Source organism: Myodes glareolus, chromosome 16 (assembly GCF_982192425.1).
Source record: "Myodes glareolus chromosome 16, mMyoGla1.1, whole genome shotgun sequence".
NCBI lineage: Eukaryota > Metazoa > Chordata > Mammalia > Rodentia > Cricetidae > Myodes > Myodes glareolus.
The window spans coordinates 6,110,364-6,135,189 of NC_142041.1; the positions used below are offsets into that span (position 1 = coordinate 6,110,364).

Sequence of the window (24,826 nt, forward strand, 5' to 3'; positions counted from 1 at the left end):
TGAGAAAGACACAATGGTAACTTAAGAGTTACCTAGCTTCCTTAGATGCATCTCCCATAGGCATTGAGAATAGAAATACCCTCCTTATGAGGGCACAACACCTCTTCTGTTTGCTTGTTTTTGTTCTTCCAAGACAGGGTTTCTCTGTGGCTTTGGAGCCTGTCCTGGAACTGGCTCTGTAGACCAGGATGGTCTCAAACTTAGAGAGGTCTGCCTGCCTCTGCCTCCCGAGCACTGGGATTACAGGCATGTACCTCGACTGTTAGGTCAGACACCACTTTTATTACAAAACTTTACCTTTTCTGGGAAAACACAAAACAGAGCAAGCTTCCACTGATTAAAAAAAAAAAAAAAGAGTTTACCAGATGATTTTATTAGAGAGATCAGGATAAACAGATAAAACAAACAAAAAGTACAGCAAGATAGAATTAAAATTTATCAAGAACCATTTTTGTCTTAGAACCCAAAAATGAGCTATAAATGTAATGCCAAAATATCTTTGAGCTATCAGTCCACAATGGTGTCTACTTTGAAAGACACAAGTATGCATAAATTTGATTTTCAAAACAACTAAGATGAGCTTTACATGAATGGTCCTCTGTGTACAAAACAGGAAAAGTACAAAACCAAGATTTAGTCGGCAAGGGTTTTCTCCAGTCCTCTGTCATAGAGATATTCTCATGTCGCATAGGAAATTAATAAGGATTTTGCCGAAGATCAAGCCCATGCCCTGAAAAAACCACTACCTCAGTGAGATTTTAAAAATACGTGCCATATCTCCTCTACTGTTAAAAGTATATTACCTGAATAAATTCTCGTGTGTGTGTGTCATTGCCAACTTCATGAAACAATACTTACTTTTAAGTGTTGTAACCAGATATTTTCTGTTGCTGTCGTATTTTTTCCAGATAGTCTAAATTAACTGTGTCCCAGAATACATTTTAAATGCAGTTTACATTATTATTATGTTTAAATAACACATGTATTAAATACATTCGAAATAGCCGCCGCCACTTCAGTTTGTGCCAGAGCCATCCTTCCGCGCGCTTGCGTGGTAACCTAGCAACCAGGCGGGGCCCGGCTGTCCAATCAGCTCAGCGAATGCGCTAGCGTCCTCGCAGAGGCTGCTGGGAGCCGGCGCCAGCGGACGGCGGGTGCCATGGTGACGCGTGCCGGGCCTGCGGTGGCCATGATGGCCAAACCTGGCTCTCCAGTCCCGGCCGGTGCCGCGTTCCTTCTCTTGGTCCTCGGCGAAGTTTCGTGGGCCCAGATCGTCTCCTTCCCTTTCCGGCGGCCCGAGTCGTGCGGCCTCCATCAGTACTTCGACATCTCTGCGCTCTCCTGCGAGCCCTGTGGCGCCAACCAGAGGCGGGACTCCCTAGGTGAGGCGCTTTGGGGTGGAGGACCCTGACCTAAGTGACACACTTAGAATGTTATTTCCGAAAACTCACAGCCGCCACGCCTAAGGAAAGGGTTCCTGGAACTGGCTCCGGAATGAGATCGGGAACCCCGGGCCCACCACCCCACCTTAGCCAGGAGCTCATTTCCAGGGGTCGGTCCCTGCAAGGGAATCCTCAGGATAGTACCGGAAAGCCTCCCAACAAGAGCAGAGTAGAAATAGTGAAGGAGTAACCCGGGGTGACGAGGGAAGCACCCTGGCAGGAAAGAAAGGGAGAAAACGCGATTTTTTTATTTTTTATTTTTTTGTAATCCTGCTCCTAAATTCAAGAAATTGAGGGCTGGAGGCGACCTTAACTATGATCAGATTCTGTGCGCTGTGCACATAAGGAAATTAAAGCCCAGATGTGACATCCGTATGACGTACACTGGAAGCTAGGAGAACTCTTGTCTGTTTGCCCGCAACGCACACCTGTGCGTCTGTAACAGATTTCCTTCGGACCTACCCCATTTATTGTTGATTGTTACTGTTTACTCCTCTTTAGACTTAGGTGAATTTTTCCCCCAAATTGCATTAATGGGTCTAGTTCTCACTGAAACTCCCCAAACTAAGTCTTTTTCTGTTTACTAAGCTCCAAATGCTTTGCATCTCCATTTGGTTAACTCCGTCGTCTTTAGATCTCACTTCAGTCAGTGAGCAGTGCCGATCAGAGTGTCAGGAGAGGAAGCATGAGAGAAAACGTGTTTAGGTTGTATTTGTTCCGTGGTTATAAAGGAAAATGTGTGTGTTGTGCATAGGCTCCTGCGGGTGCTATTTCTACTTAATTATCCAGCAGCGTTGCATAGTAAGAACCATGCCGTATTTATTGTCTCTCTACACAGAGTGACAATGATGTGTTGGCTGAAAGGAATTTTTAATAACATATTAGCAAAATTCATTAAACACACACACACAGTTTAATACAAGAAAATAGTTTTCATAGTTTAGTAATAGTTACAATTTAAATAGCGGCAACATAATACCAGACATTTCTAAGTCTTGACCTTATTAGGTATGTACTGTTACTTTCTCTGTTTTACCAAGCAAGAAGCCAAGGTATATAAAGTTCAGTGATCCAGTCAGTGTTCCCCATGCGAGCACATGTGCTCATGTGCATCACACACACACGCACACACACACACGCACGCACACACAATGCCCAGGCTGGCCTCCCACTCCCTATATGGGCGAGGATAACCTTGAACTCCTGCCTGATTTTCCTGCCTCTTCCTCCCAAGTGTTGGGGTCCCAAGCATTCGCCACCACTTCAAGCTTCAAGATCGTAAGAAGTGTTAGGTTTCCCTGTCTTGAAATTGTATTCACTAAGGACAGAAATTGGCTTTTGTCTTTTCAGGAACTTCCTGTGTGTGTCTGCCAGGATATCACATGATCTCTAACAATGGAGGACCGTCCATTGTTTGTAAAAAGTGTCCAGAAAACATGGTATGAAGAACTTAGTTTGAAATAACTTTGGGGGGAAAACTAATAAATGTCTCTCTCTCTCAAACTTTAATATAATCTTTCCCATTTCTTCACAAACTTTAAAGTTATTAAACTAACTTTATTATTGTACAATTTGAGAGATCACTAAAAGTGCATGAGAACTTGAGGGGGAAAACAGAGATCCATTTTGTTATGGAATTGTTTGATTTAGATATCCTAGAGTCAGTGCGGTGAAAACTTGGTCCTGTTTTCCTCATAGAGTAACTCAGGTGTCAGGAAGGGAAGGCGCGCCTTACACACATAGAGGCACCCAGGGCGGATACTCTGAGACAGAAGGAAGGGAAGGTGTGCGGTACACACGTAGAGCATCCCAGGGCAGATACTCTGAGACAGGTGGACCTACGGGGTCTGTGGTCTCACACGGTGATCAATACTCATAGATGGACCTCCGTGTGTACGTGTGTGGTCTCACATGGTGATCCATACTCATAGTGCCATGCAAAGTGCAATGTGTTTATCCAATGCCCGTTGCATCAATAAAAATTTAAATATGCTTTACAGTTTGTTAGTCTCTTTATTCCATACATGTTTAGGGAAATTTAGTTGATTAGTAGTTGCTACATAGGCTAATTTTCAGTGGACTGAAATCTAATTTCCTTTTCAGTCTGTTTGGTTCTGAGTTTTATGGCATGTTTCCTATTCTGTTAGTCTGAGAATCTGTTATCCTCCGAACTATGGTCCTGTGGATCTGAACGCCATGTTTATATTTAGTTCGTGTTCTGGAAGAACCACTTGTAGCTAAATGGCTGGTAATGAGAGCTGTGGATAGAACATAGTTTCGGGGCAAGTTTATTTTCCAGAGATATTATTGAAGCTATTGTAGTTTTCCGTGTTACACAGCGGACCTTACATAGAAACATTTACTAATAAGTCCAGTCTTTTCAACCACGCCTAGTTTGTGTCTTTTTGTTGTTGTTTTTGACATTAGTCTCTGCTGAGTTCGGTCCTAACTATTTCGTGACTGTCATTTCTGGTTTGTCCTAAACCATGTGACATGAAAAGGTATCCTCGTGATGTCAGATTCTATTAAACCTCTGCCAGTCCACCTTACTATATCAGTGTTCTAGTGAATTCGCTTAAATCAAATTAATAACTGTATAATTCATGTGATATAAACCCACTTGGAATCATAACAAATTTTAAAAACCTATAAACTTGAATATTTAAATAGGATATTGTGGAACAAGCAAGAGTAAACTGATAACTAGATTTTTATTTATTAAATTCTCATGAGTTTTGTTGTGTTTTATATTTGTGAATGCAAAGCTGGCAGTTAATTTTGAATTGTTAATTAAGAAGAAAATCTCTTTGTTTTTGTTTTTTTAACTGTAGAAAGGTGTTACCAAAGATGGCTGGGACTGTATTTCTTGCCCTGGTAGCTTAACAGCTGAAGGAAAATGCCAGTGTCCCACTGGTCATATACTAGGTAAGAACAGTGTGTATAAAATAGTGGTTGTTATCATTTATAGAGCAGTAGTGGGGAACCGTCCCGTGAAGGGTGGCGGAGGGTCGCCTGAGGCCTCTGTGCGAGGCAGGCAGACAGATACACCATGCAGAGAGAGTTTGGGTATAGAGTTTATTTAGTGGGTTATAGAGGGAAAAGGAAGGAGAAGGGGAGGAGGGGAAGGAGAGAGAGGCAGAAGCTGCCTTTCCAGGACAGAGAGAGGGAGGGAGGAAGAGAGGACTGGAGAGGAGGTGGGAGAGCCACTAGCTTAGGTGGGGGTGGGGAGTTGGGAGTGGGTGGTGCTTGTCTCTTAAGGTGACAGACCAGGCCAGCAGATCACAACAGTGGTGATGAATTTTTATTTGTGTTTATTTTGTAAAGGACATCATTTTAAATGGCTTTGTCATTGTGTAAAAGAAATCATTGTACAAAATTTTATGATGCTTAACATAGCAAACACTGAGAAGAAAATTTTTAAGAATTCTTCCCAATTCAACATTAGATGGGTATTTCCTTAATCAAACAGGATACCTGTATCTCAACTCAAAAGCCGATATGATTTTTTTCATTTTTAAAATTGAATTTATTTAATTATGTGTGTGCATGTGCACATAGAGCACTGAGGTGTGCACCTGTGTAGTGCATGCTCGCATGGAGCTCAGAGGACAACTTGCAGAAGTCAGTTCTCCCCGCCCCGCCTGGGCCTCAGGTGTGCCCAATCCGTGCTCCAAACCCTCTTACCAGCTGGCCTTGGACTCACATAGGTCTTTTGCTTCTGTCTCCCCAGAGCTAGGTTTAAAGGTGTGCAGCACCAGACTTGACAGTAATTCCTAAGGGGAAGAGTAGTGAGCATGTCTGTTAATGGCAGTCCTTGGGAAAGAACAGAAATTGTTGGACTCAGTAAGCATTGAATGTATTCATAGGAAAGAAAGGTTTTTTAAAAGTCGTTACTTGAATATAAAGTTACTGGATGTTTGGAAAACCCAAGGAAATCCTTAAAAATTCCTGTAACACAGAGTTTCTTAAGTTACAGTGTTAATGTTTAAAAAGTCTATTCTGTGTAAAAAACAAGTCACTAGAAAATGTGATGTAAGAAAATACAAAGTGGAACAAACTTTAGAAGAGATGTACAAGATAAATTAATTGAGGAGTATATGTGAAAGAGGCTTTTTTTTTTTTTTTAAGCTAAGGGCTATTTTCATTAGAGTTTAAAGTAACAGCACCTGAGGGTGAGTGAGTTGTGAGTCCCGGCTGCTGCCCAGAGGAGAATTGAGGAAGGAAGAGGGAAGCCATGCTGACTGCTGCTGAGTTGACTTTGGGGGGAGGCAGGGGTGGAGACCTGAGTACCAGCCTCAGTACCCTCTCAAGGCTCAGATTTGGATGTCTATGGCAAGTGAGGATCCGAGGGTAAAAAATTAATGCAAGCACATTACCTCTGTGTGTTTTTTATTTTTGGGGTGAGGAGAAAAATGAAGTGAAGGGGCACAGAGAAAAAGAATAAGGGAAGAAGGAGAATAAGAGGTGATCGCCACGAGGTTTCTGGTTTTTACACACATAGTTGGAAAATTCCATAGGCAAGGGCAATGATAATTTGCATATCGAAATCACAAAAAGGGCAGGTAGAGCCTGACAAAGCTGCACACGGGAACAGGAGCCACGACCCAGGGAAGAGCCAGCGTTCAAGGGGAAGGACCTGATATTCCAAACCATTGGATAAAGTTACTAAACATCCCTGAATCCTGGATTCCCCCATTCTCCTCATCCAATCTCTTTGGTGATAACCAGCTTTGGGGATGCCCAGATTTGTTTGTTAGCAAAGGTGGGGCATGCTGCCTTCCTGCTCAGTGCCTGTCTTCTTTAGACATTTCTATGTGGCCTGTTAGCAGGTAGTTTTGTGGGATTGACTCTTCTGTAAATTTGACTGTTAGAACAAAGAGTGGATGTTATTGCTCTAAGGCCTCATGATGTGAGGGATTGGAAAGGTCATTCTGTTGCTTGTGCAGGAGAAGTTACACTGCTGAGGTGTTTTGGGAATGAATCCCATTTTGAAGGGAGAATCATGGCCTCACAAGGTTTCCACAGGTATGACAGCGACCTTTCCAAAAGACCAGTGCTCCTGCAGCTCCGCAGAATGGGTTGTTCCATGTGGACGTGGATGTATGTACTTCCCGTGGGTCTGTCTGTTGGTCTGTCAGATGTTCATTTACTGTATACATGTGTAGTCTTGTGGACTCCAACATGACTTGAGGTCAGCCATGTGGCTCTGGCCAGCATCATAGAAAACAGACAGAAAAGAGATGAAGGGAAGGCTGTGGGTCAGCTGAGCATCGTGGCAGCTGTGGGGAGACTGCCAGAAGCAAGCTTTCATAATAAAAATAGACTCTTCATATTTGGCTGAGAAGATTACATATAAAAACTGTTAGCTGGCCTATATATTAAGGAATGGTATTAATAATAAAATCTACCAGGGTTTGTTTGTCCCTGATGATACACAGATTCTCAAGTTTGCTCACAAAATGCATGAGAGTTCTGGAGGAGGAGCCATACTGTCAGATAGTGTGTGGTTTATGCTTTCAACAGCAGCATGTGTGGAACCCAAGACAGAATCGAAGCGAGTCCAGCCCTGTGGTATGCACCACCCAGTGTGGTGTGAAAACTGGAATTATCAGTAATGGCTGATGGTATTAAGAAATCATTCAATTGGGTTTCTACCTCAATCCCTAAATTCCAAGTAAATCCAATGCTTAAATATTTACTATAAAGTATGAAAATTCTTAAAGACAGACTTACATTCTTTGTATGTAAGTCTTTCTAAGAATAGAAAAACAACAACTTCAAAGCCCTGGGAAGGAAAATTGATAAATTTGATTGTATAAAAAATTTAAATGTCATAAAATGGAAGTCCCAACAACCAACAACTAAAGAGATGACTCAGTGGGTTAATTTAAGTACTGCAGGCACACATGTGGATCTGAGTTTAGAACTCATGTGAAAGCCAGACATGTATGTAGATCTGTAATGCCAGCACCAGGAGGCGCACGTGTGTGCATGCGTGCATGTGTGTCTGTGTGTAGCAGATTGGATCCCAGAATCTTCATGCTTGTTGAGACTTTGTCTCAAACAATAGGTAGAACATTATAGAAGAAGACATCCATTGACCTTTGCCCTTCACACACCCATGCATAGTCACGCCTACCTACAGATATACAGAGAAGTACCTTAAACCAAATTGCAGACTAAAGAAATTTTCATAATGTGGACAACAGTTAGAGGTCCAAGTTCCTCAATAAATATAAGAATCATCCTACAAATTATTGAGTAAGAAATATAATCTTACTTTTTATTAGTTAAATTTGTTGATCGACAATTTCATATGTGTATTATAATGTATTCTCAGCCGCCACCCTCTTTTATCTCTCTTGCCTCACTCCTCCCTACATATGAGATGTGGAATATCTTGTTTCTATCGAGGTAATGTCTCATGAAGACCAGACTGTAGTAGTGTTTCATTTGTGTTTTAATAAATAAAGCTTTCCTGAAGACCAGAAAAGTAAAGCAGCCACACTGGCCAGCCTTACAGGTAGTAATGACACACACCTTTAATCCCAGGAGCCACACTAGCTTGTGATAGGCGGTATTGGTGCACACTGTTAATCCCAGCGCTAGAGAGGAATATAAAATGGGAGGAAGGAGACAGCTCTCAGTCACAGTCTCATTCTGAGATTCATGGAGGTAGGATCACCATTTCAGACTGAGGCAGAGCAAGAGCCAGTGGCTGGTTGTTTTGCTTTCCTGACCTTCAGGTTGAACCTCGATTTCTGTCTCTGAATTTTTATTAATTGTGCTACACCAGGCTGGCGGACTCACTGTGTAGTCACAGATGTCCTGAATTCCTGATGCCCCTGCCTCTATTTCCCAAGTGCTGGCATGATGGGCATGTGCCGTCTTGCCTGTGGCTTATAATTTTTAAAATAGTCAAAACCCACAAAGTTCAGAGATTAAATTTGTTACATCTTGAAACAAGTTAATCATAGGTATATCACCATTCTGCTATTTTAGACATTTTGATTCTGCTCCACCAAATACCATATAACCCAGAATGTTCCAGTGCAGGTGCTTCTGTAGTTCTGTGTCTGCACATGAGGGTTAGTGCTGGGTGGGGTGTTTGTGTTTGGAGGTTATTAAAAGCCCTCCCATTTCTGGAAACTGGCCAGCAATCTATGAAGATAATGTTTCCTCATCCCAGTATGACAGGAAAGACATTAAAAAATTTTGTTTAGGAAAAATATTGATTTACTGTTATAATCACTTAGAAAACTGGTTTCTATATGTTTTCAGTTGGAATGAAAATATTTTTCTTGTATGCTTCATTATATAGGTGGTTGACATGCCTTTTAACCAAATGATGCTGCTTTGAGATTGTTATAATTGTACATTTACATGCGTATTTTAGAGTATATAGTTTAGCATTCACTGTTAACTTGTGTCTTGCACAGTGGAAAGAAATGTTAATGGATCTCTGTTATCCCAAGCCACCTGCGAACTCTGTGATGGAAACGAAAACTCGTTCACAAAAGCCGATGCTCTAGGAACCAGGTCAGTGGTGTACTAAAAGCTGACTCCATTCATATCACCCTGTTTGTATGTTCCCTCAGTATTTCCCAAGGGAGAATATGTCTAGACAGCAAAGGAGCTAAGCCCCAGAATCCATGATAAAGTGTGTTCACGTCTTCTATTAGCCTTCTACTATTTGATGTTAGGTAGTCGTAATCTCTTGTGTTTAGAATGGAAATGCATTCTTCCCTTCATAGGTTTCATAAGCTGTCCTGCCTCAAAATAAACATGCAGAGGTCTTAACATAATGTTGTAGTAATTTCTTAGCAAAAGACAGTTATTTTTGTTCATTATTATGTAAGTTGTACATAAGTTATAGAATAGTATATAGAGCATATGATTCGGAAACCATTTTATATTACAAGGTCATATACAAGGTGTCTTGCTTACATTTTTTTCCTGTGAAGAGGTACCATGACCATGATAATGCTGATAAAAGAAAGCATTAATTGGGCCTTGCTTACAGCTTTAGAGGCTTAGCCCATGTTTTTCACAGTGGGGAGCAGACAGGCATGGCACTGGGTAAAAGCTGAGAGCTTTACATCCATATCTTCGGCAACAGGCAAAGAGAGATGCTGGGCCTGGCCTGGGATTTTGAAACTTTACCCCAGCGACACACCTTCTCCAACAGGGCCACACCTCTAATCCTTCCCAGACAGTTCCACTCCCTGATGACTATGCATTCAAATGTAAGAGCCTATAGGGGCCGTTCTCATTCAAACCAACACAAGGGAACATTAATAAATGTTGTCATAACTCAAGTACACTGATTGGTAGCCCAATTTTATATTGCTTCTGTTCCCTTTTCATGTATGCATTCAGTACCTGCTCATAAATTCACAACTACCTCTTCTTCTTCACACACGCCTCTGGTGTAAACAGATCCTACCGAGCCCCGCATTCTCAGTATCTCTGCAAGTGTTCATTGATCACTTGCCTGTTGGTACTGCTTTTCTCTTACATTTCTGAGTTTATTGTAGAAAATAGCACATCTCCCTGTGAAACTTAGCAACAGAGTTTTTCCTCTCGGACTGAGTCAAGCTAAAACTTCCGGAATCCTCTCCCGGCTGATTTATAAGTTTCCCTCTGATGCCTCTCCAGCCTGTTCTGAGTTACATGCCATGCTGTAGCCTGCGTCTTAACCTGTCTATCTCATAGACAACTGATGTCCATGTCCGCCCGTCTCGATCCCCACTAGTCCAGACCACTCTCTCCATCTCATTCCTTAGTAACAGAGGTCATAGACTAAACGTGTTCTTACAGATGTGATGACAGGCTACACATGCTTGTGTTCTCAGCTCACTGAGAAGGTGCATCTGATACACCTACTTGTGCAGATTGATTTAGGGCAATTGACATGAGTTTGTTGGGCTCTGTTGTTGGTCCATGATTTTATAATCTTCACTGTTTAGTGTTACTCATGCTGTATATTTTCATGTATGTAGTTAAGAAAATGGTCCTGTATGATTAGCCAGTTTCATTTATACTTTGCCTTATAATAATGGCATAAAACCCTTTCAAGTCTAATGTTTTCAGCTTATGTAATTAATCACTTAGTTGACTTACTGTGTTCTAATGTACCATTTAGGGAAGATAAGTTCTCAGTTAAATTAGTCTCAGTGTCATTCATTAACATTTTAAAAACGATTTTTATTATATTGACCAGGTGTGTTCACTGTGAACCAACGTTCATAAATACCAGCAGGTCTTGTACATGTTCAGAACCTCTCATTTTGGTAAGGACAATCAGAGGATGAAATATATATTTTACTTCAATAGATAATACCTTTCTGTAATTTGACACTTCTCTCTGATTAATTTGTGAAGACAGGTGGGCTGTGTTTCAGCAACACAGGGAATTTCCGGCAGCATGTAATTTCCACGGCACGCTATGGAGAGCTTGTGAGTATTTTTGATTCTTTTTTTGCTTGATTGAGAAAGGTTGTCCTGCATTTCTCCCTTTGCATAATTCAGACAAACTGAAAAAGTTTTATGTGTAAATCCCTTTAAAATGCAAACAGCTAAGACAGGAGTCTGATAGCTTGGCACTGTGTTCTGGAAGTGTCCTCTCTGCTGTACCCTAGCCCGTCCCTTTAGTATACATGCATTTACTTTTTACATAGTTAAAACTGAAATATCTAGGAGGTGGTGGTGCACACTTTTAATCCCAACACTCAGAAGGTAGAGGCAGGAGGATCTCTGAGAATTTGAGGCCAGTCTGGTCTACACAGTGAGTTCCAGACAGCTAGGACTACACAGAGAAACCCTGTCTTGGAGGGAAAGCAAAGGAAATAATATTTCTAAAAAGCCACAACGATGTCTTTTTTTCCTGAAACTGCCAGGCTTTAGCAGTTATGCCCTCTTTTGTTTTCTAGCGTGAGACAGTCTTCAGTCTCTCCCTGTCCCTCATGGACTTGACAGTTCAGGTTCCAGGGCTTACCGCCTGTGGGTAACCCAGCCTGCATCTGTCCTGACTTGTCACATTCAACGTGTGCTTGTTGGAAAGCCATTAAAGAGAAAACGGTGTGCTCAACTCAGTACTTTACGTCTGTCACACATACAGTGTCCGTCTGCCTGTCCCATCTCTGCTAATACTGTCCATGAACCCCTGCCATGAGGTTGCCATGAGCACCTTACACTCAGCATCCTCCTTAGCAGTTGAAAACTACTGTTTTGAGGAGAACCCCCATCTAAGAACTGTCTTGGCCCAGCCCTACTTAGCTTCTGAGATGAGGCAGTCAGGGTGGTGTGACCATCGATGGTGTGGGGAGAATTTTTTAGCATTCTAGCTAATCTCCTTTTGTGATTCTCTCCTTTAGCGGCCTTCCACGTTTATTCATGGGCACTATTTATCATAAAGAACATTTGCGCACGTGTGGATGTGTGTGAGAGTGTCACTGTGCCCGTGTGTGTTTTCTTCAACCTTATTCAAGGCTTTTGCCATTCGAAGGGCTCCCACAGTGCCTCACGGTTGTGTTTTCATGTGTCTGGTGGCGTGATGGCGTTCTAGGTGGTTTGGTTGGAGCTCCTCTGTTAATCTATAACTCACTTTGTGACCTCAGAGTCTCAGCTTTCGACCTGAGCTTTATACCTATCCTTCTCAGAATTCAGTTACGAAATGAGTTTGATGACACACTTCTGTGGTCCTGGCACTTGAAAGTGGAGGCAGGGGGATCAGGAGTTCAAGGTCACAGCTGACTGTGTAGTGAGTTTGAGACCAATCTGGGCTGCATGAAACCAGTCTGAATAAAATAACAACAGCAGCAGCAGAAATGTATGCTGCCCTGGTCTCCTGGTTGTTCTGGTTGTCTTTGGTTAAATCGGGTACCTTTGGTTTTAGGACTTTCCAGGGGTTATTCTGATGTCCTTTGTTGTTTACAAAGCACTGTTTAGGAGATGTCAGATATTACTCTGTAGCTCCAACCTTCCCATTGTGTAGCAATTGTTCTCCTTATTCCTTAGTGCTCATCAATTTGGTACACTTAAAATAATACTAAGTCAGCACATACTGACCATCGGATACTTAGGTGCTATCATTTTTCTTTTTGCCGCTTTATTTTTCATTAGTAAAATTAGCATCAGTGTTTTAGGAGTGTGTACACACTCTGTCACCCTTTGTCTCAGTGTTTTAGGAGTGTGTACACACTCTGTCACCCTTTGTCTCGGTGTTTTAAGAGTGTGTACATACTGTCACCCTTTGTCTCGGTGTTTTAGGAGTGTGTACACACACTGTCACCCTTTGTCTCGGTGTTTTAGGAGTGTGAACACACTCTGTCACCCTTTGTCTTGGTGTTTTAGGGGTGTGTAACACTCTGTCACCCTTTGTCTCAGTGTTTTAGGAGTGTGTACATACTCTGTCACCCTTTGTCTCGGTGTTTTAGGAGTGTGTACACACTCTGTCACCCTTTGTCTCGGTGTTTTAGGAGTGCGTACACACTCTGTCACCCTTTGTCTCGGTGTTTTAGGAGTGCGTACACACTGTCACCCTTTGTCTCGGTGTTTTAGGAGTGTGTACACACTCTGTCACCCTTTGTCTTGGTGTTTTAGGAGTATGTACACACTCTGTCACCCTTTGTCTTGGTGTTTTAGGATTGTGTACACACTGTCACCCTTTGTCTCGGTGTTTTAGGAGTGTGTACACACACTGTCACCCTTTGTCTTGGTGTTTTAGGAGTATGTACACACTCTGTCACCCTTTGTCTCGGTGTTTTAGGAGTGTGTACACACTGTCACCCTTTGTCTCGGTGTTTTAGGAGTGTGTACACACTGTCACCCTTTGTCTCGGTGTTTTAGGTGTGTGTCCATATTCTGTCACCCTTTGTCTCAGTGTCGTTGTTTGGTCACACAGCTTCAATTGTAGTAGACGGCACTCATCAACATTTTTAAAAATTTTTATAATAACAGTAAGAAAATAGTATTGTTCATTTCTCAGTTAATATATGTATTAATGTCTTCCTAAGACATAGGATTAAGGAATCTTCCTTTGAATTTAAACCTATCTTCATCTTTCTGTTTATAGGGTATGTCATTAAACTCAGAATGGTTTGCCAGGCACTTGCAGGCGGCGGCGACTGCATGCTGGGTGAGTTTAAAGTTCTCTGAGTGGATCATCTCTTTAGTCATAGTCTCTGAAAAGAGTAAAGGCTTTCTGTTGGGTTGAGGTAGAGTCTGTAGACTATTGTGCAGTTCACGCATATGGTGTCTCCAGGATCGTTTGGTGGTTCCTTAGTCACTGTTCAGTTGCTGTGACAACCCACCAGGTGACAGCCTATGGAAGAGAGCATTTGAGTGAGCTCACAGTTCAGAAGGTGAGAGTCCCTGATTGCTGGGCTCACAGTTCAGAAGGTGAGAGTCCCTGATTGCTGGGCTCACAGTTCAGAAGGTAAGAGTCCCTGATTGCTGGGCTCACAGTTCAGAAGGTGAGAGTCCCTGATTGCTGGGCTCACAGTTTAGAAGGACAGTGTCCCTGACTGCAGAGCAGCTGTGGTGGCAGAGACAGCGGAGAACTCACATCTTAATCCACAAGCAGAAGGAGAGGGAACACTGGGAATGCCAAGGAATATTTTGAAGCCTCAAGACACCCACACCTCCTCCCAACCCTGCCTAAGCAGTTCACCCACTGGGCCCAAGTGTTCAAACAGAAGAGCCTGTGGGGACAATTCTCATTCAGACCACCACAGTTGTGATTTGCTGTCTGGAGAAACTGAATGTCACTTAGGCAGAGTCTCACGGTGATATGGTATGTGCCAGGCCTGTTCTCAGCTTCTATATTCAGAAGACAGGAAAAACCTCCCTCGTGTAAGTAATTAAAATGTACTTATCATCCCTCCTTACATTTGGTCTAAATAATTGCCAGGTTATTAATAGTGTGTGAAGGCAATAAGTCAGAATAAAGAACAAAGAAAGTAAGTGTGTGTCTGTGTATGCTCAGGATTTTAGGGTTTTGGTTGGTTGGGTTTTGGTTTTTTAAGTTGTTATGTTGAAGTAGTTGTTAAGACAGGATCTCATTATGAAGCTTTGACTGGTCTGAAACTCACTATGGAAACCAGACTGGCCCAAACTGACAGAGATCCACCCGTCTCCGCCTCCTGAGTACTGAGATTAGATCGCTGCTCCAGCATGCCTGGCCTGTGCTGTCTCATCTAGAATGGTGAAGCCATGCATGTCTTAGGGAGTGATATTTGAGCAAAAACAGAAAGAAGTGCTAGTACGCCATGGAAGTATGAGGGGGAAGAGCGTCTGAAGAGGAGACCACCACAGGAATAAAGATCACAGAGCCAAGGGGCACTGTCTGATTGCGGGTTTCACAAGTATTGCTGTGGCATGAAGAATAGATGTGTTGGCAACACCAGGAGCATGTAGATGACTTCGAGTTCTGTCACACTGCGTGAGGGAGAGCACGGGTGTGGCTGGAGAGTCACCAGCAGGCTGTCCATGGGGGACGGGAGGCAAGTTCTTTCTGAAGCTTTCTACTCAAGTACCAAAGTGGAGTTGCGTTTTTCAAGTAGAGAAAACTGGGAAAGGAAGTTGAGAGGTTAAACTCAGCTAATGATTTGATTTTATTGTTCATAAAAATAAATTACTCAAGCAAAGTGAAATAAATCAAAGTGGAATAAACCATGGTATTCCTTAAACTAAAACTATTCTCTTTGATGGTTTTATTTTAAATATCATTCTCTGTATTTTCACTTCTTCCAGGTGCTTGTGCTAATATTTTGCCCAAAATTTATAATTAAATTATTCTTATTATTCATCTTCATGTATTAAGAATTTATTTTCTGGGGCTGGGAATATGGCTCAGCAATTAACAGCTGCTCCTGCAAAGGACCCGCATGGTGGCTCACGACCGTCTGTAGCTCCAGCCCCAGGGAAACCGAAGCACTCTTCCAGTCTCTGCTGGAATGAGACATGCACGTGGTGCAGAGACCCATGCAGGCAAATCCACAGACACATGAGTAAAAGTGATGAGAAGTTCCTTGTCTACCCAGTTGTCCACATAACTTTCCTGTCACCTTTTGTTTGCCCTGCTATTGTTGCCCCCTCCCTTCTGCAGGTTCATGCTAACCTCACGTCTCTACTGTTGCCCCCCTCCCTTCTGCAGGTTCATGCTAACCTGACATCTTGCCAGGCTCTTGGAAATATATGTGTGATGAACATGAACTCCTATGACTCTACCACCTTTGATGCATGCCGCCTGTTCCATTACATCTTTGAAAGCACTGCTGGATTGAGCAGCGTTCATTCTGTCCCGTTCTGGTAAGGTGATTTTGGTTGTTGAAGCATTCTGAGATGAACTCAGAGCAGATGTTTTCACAGATGTTAGTAAACCACCACTTCTTTCTTTCATTACGACAAGTCTGGTTGTTCACAGGAGGCAGAACCTTCCTTGGTTGTTCTATGGAGACCAGCCAGGATTGGCCCCGCAAGTTCTCGGTACCACCCCTCTTCCTACAAACTTCAGTTTTAAAGGACAGAACCAGGTACAGGTCTCCACATCTCTAGAGGAATAACCACATGTGAGCTGCTGCCTTGAGATAAGAAATGACTGAAGGGGATGCAGCTCAGGGGTGATGGGCTTATTTGACGTGCACAAGGCCCTGACTTCAGAAGAGACAGTTACTAGTCACATTTCTTAATTTCCAAGATTATTTCTAGAAGTTTACAGATTCAGCTGTATAGATATCAACTGCTGTGGAAACAGCATAGTGTGGAGCTGGGCTGTCTGACGTGATGTCTGCATTCTGGATTGGTGGCATTTGGAGGGCTGAGAAGCATGGTGTCATCACCAGATGCAAACTCACGCCCTCACTTAAGACAGCAACAGAACTGCCCGAGGCTCTGCAGCATCTCCACACCCCACAGCTCCTAGTTCTCACCTCTAGGTGTTGAACTTTCCAGAATGGTATACTGTACCATCCGTCCACAGTCCTCTCACGTAACAGGTCTAAGAGGAAGGCACCTGCATGTGGTTTTCAAATATACGTCTGTAAAACACCAGTCCTGTCTTACGGTGTGTTTAAATGTACCGATAATGGGAGTAATTCACGCTCAAATAAATTTAGTTGAATTTAATTTTTCAGCAAAAATAGTGTTAACATTGAAAAATAGTCGGTAATAAAAGTACCCTTCATAGAGTATTTGACATTCTTTTACTATTGTTTTCTTTAACCAAAACATCAAGCTGAAGTTTGTTGCTGCTTCCTATGACATAAGAGGAAATTTTATCAAATGGCAAACTTTAGAAGGCGGTGTTTTACAGGTAAGTGTGGTTCTAGCTAAAACGTTACTGTATATTTCATTTTCTGTCTGTGGCAAGGACAAAAGGAACAGGCTAGAGTGGTTTTTGAAGAGAATCTGTTACGTGGTGTGCATGTTACGTGGTGTGCATGTTAAATTAGAATTTTTAAATGACAGTATGTGTGTGTGTTCACGATTACCAGTGGTGTGTGCAGGATAACAGCAAGGCTGTGGGAGTCAGTTCCCTTTTTTCTACCGTGGTGGCCTCTGCTGGGGCTGAAGCCTGGTGGGGAGTGTGCCTTTACCTGCTGAGCCATCTTGCCAGCACCACATTGGAATTTCTTAAAACTGGTTTTCAAGTTATAACGTTAATTTATAACAAAAAAAATAGTCCCTTAACTTTTTTATTTTCTTTTGTTTTTTGAGGGTTTCTCTGTACAGCCCTGGCTATCCTGGAACTCACTCTGTAGACCAGGCTGGCCTCGAATTCACAGAGATCTGTCTACCTCTGCTTCCTAAGTGCTGGTATTAAAGGCGTGTGCCACCACTGCCTGGCCTCTCTTAACTTTTTATGGCCTTTACATATTAAAGTAGTAGAAAATAGAACAGATGTTCATAAGGGAGCCCAAGAACTTTTCAGTAAAGAAATCATGTGCGAGAGATGCTCATCAGTTGTACTCTTCTGCTAAAGCTTTGTCCAGACACAGAGACAAGACTGGATGCAGCTTATTCTTTTGGAACCACCTACCAGCAAAACGTGAGTGTCTCTGTCTCTGTTAGACAGTCTGCAGCACGGACAGCCAGTTGGGAGAAGAGAGACAGTTTTATTGATTAGTTTGGACAGTTGTGCCAGAGATGATTTTTGTTTTATTTCTTATAATTTCCAAATTTTCTACCATAAACATGACTTATAAGGTCATATGCCATCATCCTTTTCTAACAACACGAACCACAGTGAGCAGGGAGAGTCAACACGAACCACAGTGAGCAGGGGGAGTCAATAGCTAGCCGGAGTCTGATGCTGAGCCATTCAGTCCTAAACAAGGTGAGAGGCACTTGGCATCTGCTCCGGCAGGGGCCAGTGGTATTAGCTGATTACTCCAGGTGCTGCCCCAGAGAGGGTTTAACCCATGATGACTGCAGTGTAGCTGGTTGTCAATCATAGAAGTTCACACAGCTCAGTAAACAAATACCTATGTAGACAGAGAATGGCAGAGAGACTGTCCAAGTACTGTATTGTAGATATGTGTACATGTGTGTCAATATGTAGATACCAGTTCCCAGGGAAACACAGGAAGACTGGAGAGGCAGTGATGCTCAAGTTATCTCATGGTCAGAAGGGAATTAATGCAGAACCCACATTCGCAATGTTGGGAAGTCAGGATGGCCTGGTGTGCAGATTAGTGTAATGGATGACCATAGACCATAGGGAACAGAGAGAGATGCACTGAGCCTTTGTGAGGGGAGCCGGCCAGTCATATGCGTCATTTGCACGTCCTGTAGGGCAGCAGCAGCTGTTAGGCCTCTTCTTTGATGTGCACTTAGTATTCAAAGAAAAATCTGATCTCCTCGTGGATTTTTTTTTTTTTTTGAGTGGAGCTTTTAAGAATTCCTGATTTCCTTATGGAATTCTCTTGGAAGTACATGCAAATGCTATTTTTAAAGACTCTTCACAAAATTATAAAATGTTTAATGGTAATATTCTTTCTAATTCTGAGTTGTGACGCTTTTATTTTTGTTTTACTTCCCAGTGTGAAATCTCTCTCTCTAAAATCCTGGCTGACTTTCCCAGTCCTATATTTTATGATGTCTATCTAGAGTACACTGACAAAGATGATCACCATTATGTGTGGGCTATCCCTGTATTAAACCTAAATCTCCAACACAATAAGATGTTTGTGAATCAAGGTAAGACCTCTGTTCTCTCATGGCCGAACTCTGTAGGTGTAGACCAGTGATGGCGGTAGTGAGGGTCCTCCTCAGATATGGTTTTATATAGTGTGCCCCAAGGCACGATAAAGCAGTAGTGTGGCTGCTGTGTTTGGGCCTGTTTACAAATTTCATTTTCAGAACGTTATGAATCATACCCTTGCTAAAGAATGTCCTGAGGAAAATGACTGGAACTGCGAACTGACTTTTCCTCCGCCCTCTCGCCCCTCTTTGGGACAAGCTAATTTCTTTTGTTGTTGTCCATGCTTTAAAATGTGGCCCAGGTAGGGAGCAGAGAAGACATCATTTCTGACGGGAGCAGCTCTTTGTCGCCGTCTTACTCAGAGCAAAGTACTAAACGTTAATCTTGGTTTGTCAGTAGATGTTGTGGGGGCCATCTTAAGCCGTTTGAAAGCAGTTTTCCCAATGCCATTTTTCCCTTTTTATGATAAAGACAGCAGCTCCAGCAAGTGGCTTCTTACTCGGCGCATCTTCTTAGTGGATGCAGTCAGTGGACGAGAAAATGACCTGGGAAGTCAGCCAAGAGTAGTTCGAATTGCTACCCAGATATCACTGAGGTAAGTAAGCAAATGCCTACTGACTAAGGTAGACTTGGGAGTGTCTGAAACCATGCCATGAGGACCACGAGGAGGGTGTGTACCAGGAATGACCAGACTGAAGCAGTAAGGAGACCTGAACGGAAATGATACATCAGGTTTTCTTAGATATGTCTAGGTTGACATAGACCAGTAGAGGTTAAGGGATAAAGGGGGGAACTGACGTCAGAAGGACCTCAGGAGTTTTCCCAGGCTCACGTTCTAGGTCACTCTGTACCTGGTGGATGGCAGTAGGTTGTAGAGGAAGAGGAAGGAAGTTAATACCAGTTGCTAGGATGGATTCTTGAATAAGAACTGAGAGCCGACTGAGAGTTCAGCCTCCTCATCCCCATTTCCTTCCATGGCAGATCCCATGACTGACCCAGCTTAGAGTGCCGCCATGCAGCCTACCATTTTCCCACTATGCGTTTGGGTTCTTGTGGCAATTTCATGAATCGGGCACTGTGAGAGTTTTCTCATACGTCGTGATGACATCTGTGTGGACTGTGTTCTGACATCTGCTCAACCTGCCAGTGTGGAATTCCTAATAAAATGAAATCAGACCTAATTAGGGTAGACTTGTTGGTTAGGCTATGCTAGCATTTTTCTTTTGGGGCTCACTAACTGTATGATACTTATACATTATACTTGCCAAATGGTGCCTGAAGCAAACTAGATGTAACAAGCGTTGTAGTGAAACTTCCTCTTCCTCCTCCTCATGTTGCCTTCCAGTCTGTAGGTGTCAGGTAGCGCAGCTCTTCGAGCTGTTCCTTAAAGACAGCTCCAGTGTCCAGTGACCTCACTGGGAGTCAGAGCCTACAGCAGCGGAGCTTCAAGCTTGTGTCCCGCAGCGCACGTCAGTGTTGAAGGGTTTAGCCAGTGAGGATGAACTGCGGTTTAACCCCTAGTTTATAGTGAGCCTCCTTAGCCCGTACTAACTGAGTGTAAAATACAAGGACAGTCTATATGAAATTCAAAAGAGATAAATATATGCTTAAGGGGTTAAATGCATTTATAATTTTGAGTATATTTTCTTTTAACAGCATACGCCTTGTACCCAACACAAAGAATGGAAACATATACACTCCCTTACTGACCATCGCCTACAGTGACGTTGATATCAGAGACGCTAACAGCCAGTCTGTGAAGGTGAGCCCCTGTCATTGTACGTATTAATATCAGCTGATATCACTTATACAGATCTCTTTATATATTCAAATCTTAATCAGGAGTGGCTAATAGAAGAAAGAAGCTGAGCTCTTATGGAGCCTGAGTATTAAAAGGCAGGGATGAATGAAATTATTATTTTTAATCGTGTGCATTGTGTAGTGGGATGGAGCAGCTATGTACATGTGAGCTCAGGCTCCCACGGAGGTCGGAGCCATCAGATCCCCTGGAACTGAGCTGGAGTTGAGCTGGAACTAAGGATGGCTCGCTCACTGGGATCTGGGGATTGAACTCAGCTCAGGTCCTGTGAAGAGCAGTCTGGACTCCTGATCACTGACCCATCCTTCCAGCCCCAAGAGTGGGTAAGGACTGTCAGTGGAAGGATTGTCAGTGGCTAAGTACGCAGAGACACACAGTGTCTGGATCTGTGTTTTCTGAGCATTTTGCTTTTCGTTTCCTTGCCTGATTAAACCAGGAACTCAGAAATCACAGTAGATCCATGTGGCTTTCATTACCAGATGCTAAATAGCAACAGAAAAGGCGCCTGGCCTTAAACCTCCTAAAGCCTCTCTTTTGATGCAGGCACTCCTTTCTTCAAATAGTATCCTTGTCCACAACTTGCAAGCCAAGTGTGGAGAAACCAAAGCATAAGGAAGAAAGAGCAGCGCAGTGGCTGCTTAGCGGTGAGAGTGCACGGCAGGGCTGGGCAGGGCCTCCGTCCTGGGACCTCCTGACTGGACAGGGCTGTCCTCTGGCTTTCACACGGGTGCCATGGCATGTGTGTGCCTTAATACCATAATGTCCCCAGGTGTCCTGTTCAGATGTTTGCATTTTCTGCCTTCTTAGGATATGGTTTTGTAGCTAATTAATAATTTTGATACAAAGACAATCATCTTTCTCAGTGACAGAAACCTATCTGAAGATAAAGTAGGATTGGTTTGGCTTGAACTGCTGTCGATGACCTTAGTTCCTAACAAACTCTCTCCCCTTCCGTGTGTGTTCGAGGACTTAGTGCGGTGGAGAGTTCTCAGACAGCACCTCTGGGTGCCAGCATCCATGGCAGTGATTGCTCAGAAACAGCACACAGCACAATCCAGATGCAGATTTACTCTTATGAAAGGAGGTGTAAGGTGTCTAATTTTAGTGTTAGACTAACTACTAATTCATGACTGAACGTTCTCTTTTAAATACTAGATTTCCTTCTCGGTCAAATATGAGATGAATCAAGGAGACGCGTTTGTCCAGACAGATGTGAGTACCTTTGGACTTGTTAAAATATTTACACTACACTTTTGATTTAAAATTTTGGAATGTAAATAAAACTGTGAAAATAGATTGGCCCTATACTCTTGCGCTGGCCCACGGTACAGCCATGGTCACGGGAAATGAGTGTGAGTGCAGTGCTCTCAGCGGACCCGCATCCTGTTCGGGAAGTGCAGGGTTTCTCCATCGGTTTTCAGATTCCGCATTGCTTCCGGTTGTCACGCCTTCTGTGTGTCCGCCAGTCTGTGTCAGTGTCCACTATTCCTTTGTCTTCCATGGCCATGATCCTCTGCTAGCATTGGTTAGGTAGCCTTTTTGGCCATCAATTTGGGTTTCTCTACAGGTTTTCAATGTTTAAATTGAGTTTGTGTGCTTTTATTAGAGATTGCCGCAGGAGTGCACCAGGCCCTTCTCAGTGCATGGGGTCAGGAGTGTGCATGTGTGTGCCCACGTGTGTGTGTGTGTGAGTGCGTGTGTGTGCACGTGTGAGTGTGCATGTGTGTGCACACGTGTGTGTATGAGAGTGTGTGAGTGTGTACGTGCATGTGAGCGTGTGTTGGATGGGGCTGCTTGTTTATCCTGGCCGCCCACAACCAAAATAATCACACAGACACTGTATTATTTAAATCACTACTTGGCCCATTAGCTCTAGCTTCTTATTGGCTAACTCTTACATATTAATTTAACCCATTTCTATTAATCTGTGTATCGCCACATGGCTGTGACTTACCGGCTAAAGTTCTGGCATTCGTCTCTGGCAGGGCTACATGGCTTCTCTCCACCTTCCTTCTCCCAGCATTCAGTTTAGTGTCCGTGTCGTGTCCCGTTCCCCCCCCCCATCTATTTCCCTATAGCTCTGCTATAGGCCCAAAGCAGTTCCTTTATTAGCCAATAGTATTCACAGCATACAGAGGGGAATCCCACATCAAGTGTGTGTGTATATGTATGTGCATGTGTGTATGTGTGAGTGTGTATACATAAATGTTCACAGAGATCAACTTTAGATATCGTCCTCTATATGTTTCTACCTTACTTTTTTAAGACAGTGCCTCTCACTAAGCTCATGGATTTGGCTGGCCAGCAAGCTCTAGGGACTCTCAGCCTATTCCTCTGCATCCTTGGGATTGCAGGCTCCTGCGCCAGGCTTTTTATGTGGGTGGGTGTTACATGTTCGGGGGATCCAGCTAGCGTCCTTTTGATGTGCAGCAAGCGCTTGCTGCCTGAACGGCCTCTACAGCTGCTGTCCTCTACTGCAGCTGCCCACTGGTGGTACTGTCTGCAGAAAGTACCACTGTGGTGTTTGCCTGATGTTGGCTTTTTTATTATTATTATTTCCTTCTTTTCTTCTAAATTTGTAAATTGGAACTTTATTATAAGGCGAAGCTTTCCCTTTTGCCCTCATCAATATTTATTCAGCTATTTATTTAAGTCACTATGACCTCATGGATATTTAATTTAGGTGATTTTGTAATTCATTACTATTCATTTTCTTGCACAATTTTCCCCGAATTTAGCCCCTGGGGTTTCTCACTGCTCGGCTTCCATGTCCTTTCAACTGCTCCCCACCAATTTCTGAGTAATTTCACTTCCACAGTGGGTTTTAGGAGCAATGAGAGGAATTATGTTTGTTCTAAACTGTTTTCTGTTCTGTTCTGTTCCTTTTCCAGATTTCATTGGGTGTGTTGGGTGGGCTGGCTGTGTTGTCGTCTCTTTTGAAGACAGCAGGGTGGAAAAGGCGCATTGGGAGTCCCATGATTGATTTACAGGTACACTCAGTTCTTAAATGAGGTTTTTCATGTTTGGCTATTCTGGATCTTTTCCATAAGATACAGCTAGAAGATGAGTAAAGAACGTTGTCTTATTTTTTTGGAGTATAAGTTAGAAAGCTTATTTTGAGGTCATAGAACAAATGCAGTTCACTTTCTTCCCAGGATCCAAGGTCTGCCCACATTCCCACGACCAGTTTTATTCTTGTCTTTGCCAGTACTTGATATTTTTCTACATTAGCATGTTTGTACCATAGAGTGGCACATACTAAGATGTCATTATGGATTTTGTTTTATTTTGTTTTATTATTCACATACTTTAAAAGTTTAATTTTACATGTCTGGTGTTTTGCTCCCATGTATTCCTGTGTACTACGTACCTTCTGCCCATAGAAATCAGAAAAGGCGTCAGATCCACTGGAGCTGGAGTTACAGATGGTTGTGAGAGGCCATGTGGATGCTGGGGATCGAACATCTGGAAGAACAGATGTGTTCTTAACCACTAAGCCATCTCTCCAGCCCTTTATATACTTTTTAAAGGTTTAGACTCCCTTTTTTTTGTGAACTGTTTAGATCTCTCTTGCTCACTTTTTTATTAGGGTTCTTGTTTTTCATATTCAATATGAAGGAAGTATCTTTTCAAAATATTAAATCCATTTCTGTTTTCATGTTGAAAGGTTGTACAAATTTATGAACTGCTTATTATCTATGCTTTTAACTTTCAGTATATAATTAGCATTTAACATCTAGTTAATTTCCACACTGTCACTTGAATTTAGGATGGATATATATATATATATATATGTCCATAATGTTATTATGTTCTTTCGTTTAGGAAAACTTGCCCATCTCAACACCAAAGAAAATTTTACTCCATTAGCTTTATAGTTTACTTCTTATTTAATCTTTAAAATTTTTAACATTTGACTAACATTATTGAATATTTTCTATGCACATTTTTAAGCTTTAGATGTATAATTTACTTAATCTTCACATAGCTCTATGTAGTAGAGCACTATTATTCTTCCCATTTTATATATGATAGAAGGGAAATAGAGCTTAAATTTTTTTTTTTTTTTTTTTGCTTAATGTCTGTAGTAACTCAGCAGCAGGTGTTATTTCTACTTTGCAAACCAGGAGCCTGAGAGGTTCTGTAGTAATTTGTTTCGCCAGGGCGTCCTCCTGACTCCAAAGCCGGTGTGTGACAGGGAGTCAGGGCGAAGGGCTTGTGCTCCTGTTCAGGACAAAGAAGGCCTTTCCTACAGGTGAAAGTTAAGATGTTCATTCCACAGGGGTCGCCAGCGTCTGTGGTAGAGTGCCAAGTGCTGGGGGACACTCCAGGCACGAATACAACAGAGCCTGCCCTCAG

The 24,826-nt window shown here is 42.7% G+C and overlaps 1 protein-coding gene across 1 annotated transcript in view; it reads left to right on the top strand.

Annotated features, from left to right (window-relative positions):
* Positions 1-1,133: 1,133 nt before the first annotated feature.
* The window catches only part of Tmem67 (transmembrane protein 67), a 39,081-nt gene continuing 15,388 nt past the window's right edge, over positions 1,134-24,826 (top strand). Inside the window, exons 1-16 of the mRNA XM_048420161.3 lie at positions 1,134-1,382; positions 2,793-2,881; positions 4,274-4,367; positions 8,882-8,981; positions 10,666-10,735; positions 10,827-10,901; positions 13,519-13,581; positions 15,601-15,755; positions 15,871-15,979; positions 16,681-16,758; positions 17,428-17,493; positions 18,488-18,644; positions 19,120-19,243; positions 20,305-20,410; positions 21,623-21,679; positions 23,359-23,457. Of these exons, the coding sequence (XP_048276118.3) occupies positions 1,160-1,382; positions 2,793-2,881; positions 4,274-4,367; positions 8,882-8,981; positions 10,666-10,735; positions 10,827-10,901; positions 13,519-13,581; positions 15,601-15,755; positions 15,871-15,979; positions 16,681-16,758; positions 17,428-17,493; positions 18,488-18,644; positions 19,120-19,243; positions 20,305-20,410; positions 21,623-21,679; positions 23,359-23,457 (1,665 nt within the window). The 5' untranslated portion in view covers positions 1,134-1,159. The remainder of the gene's footprint in view (positions 1,383-2,792; positions 2,882-4,273; positions 4,368-8,881; positions 8,982-10,665; positions 10,736-10,826; positions 10,902-13,518; positions 13,582-15,600; positions 15,756-15,870; positions 15,980-16,680; positions 16,759-17,427; positions 17,494-18,487; positions 18,645-19,119; positions 19,244-20,304; positions 20,411-21,622; positions 21,680-23,358; positions 23,458-24,826) is intronic.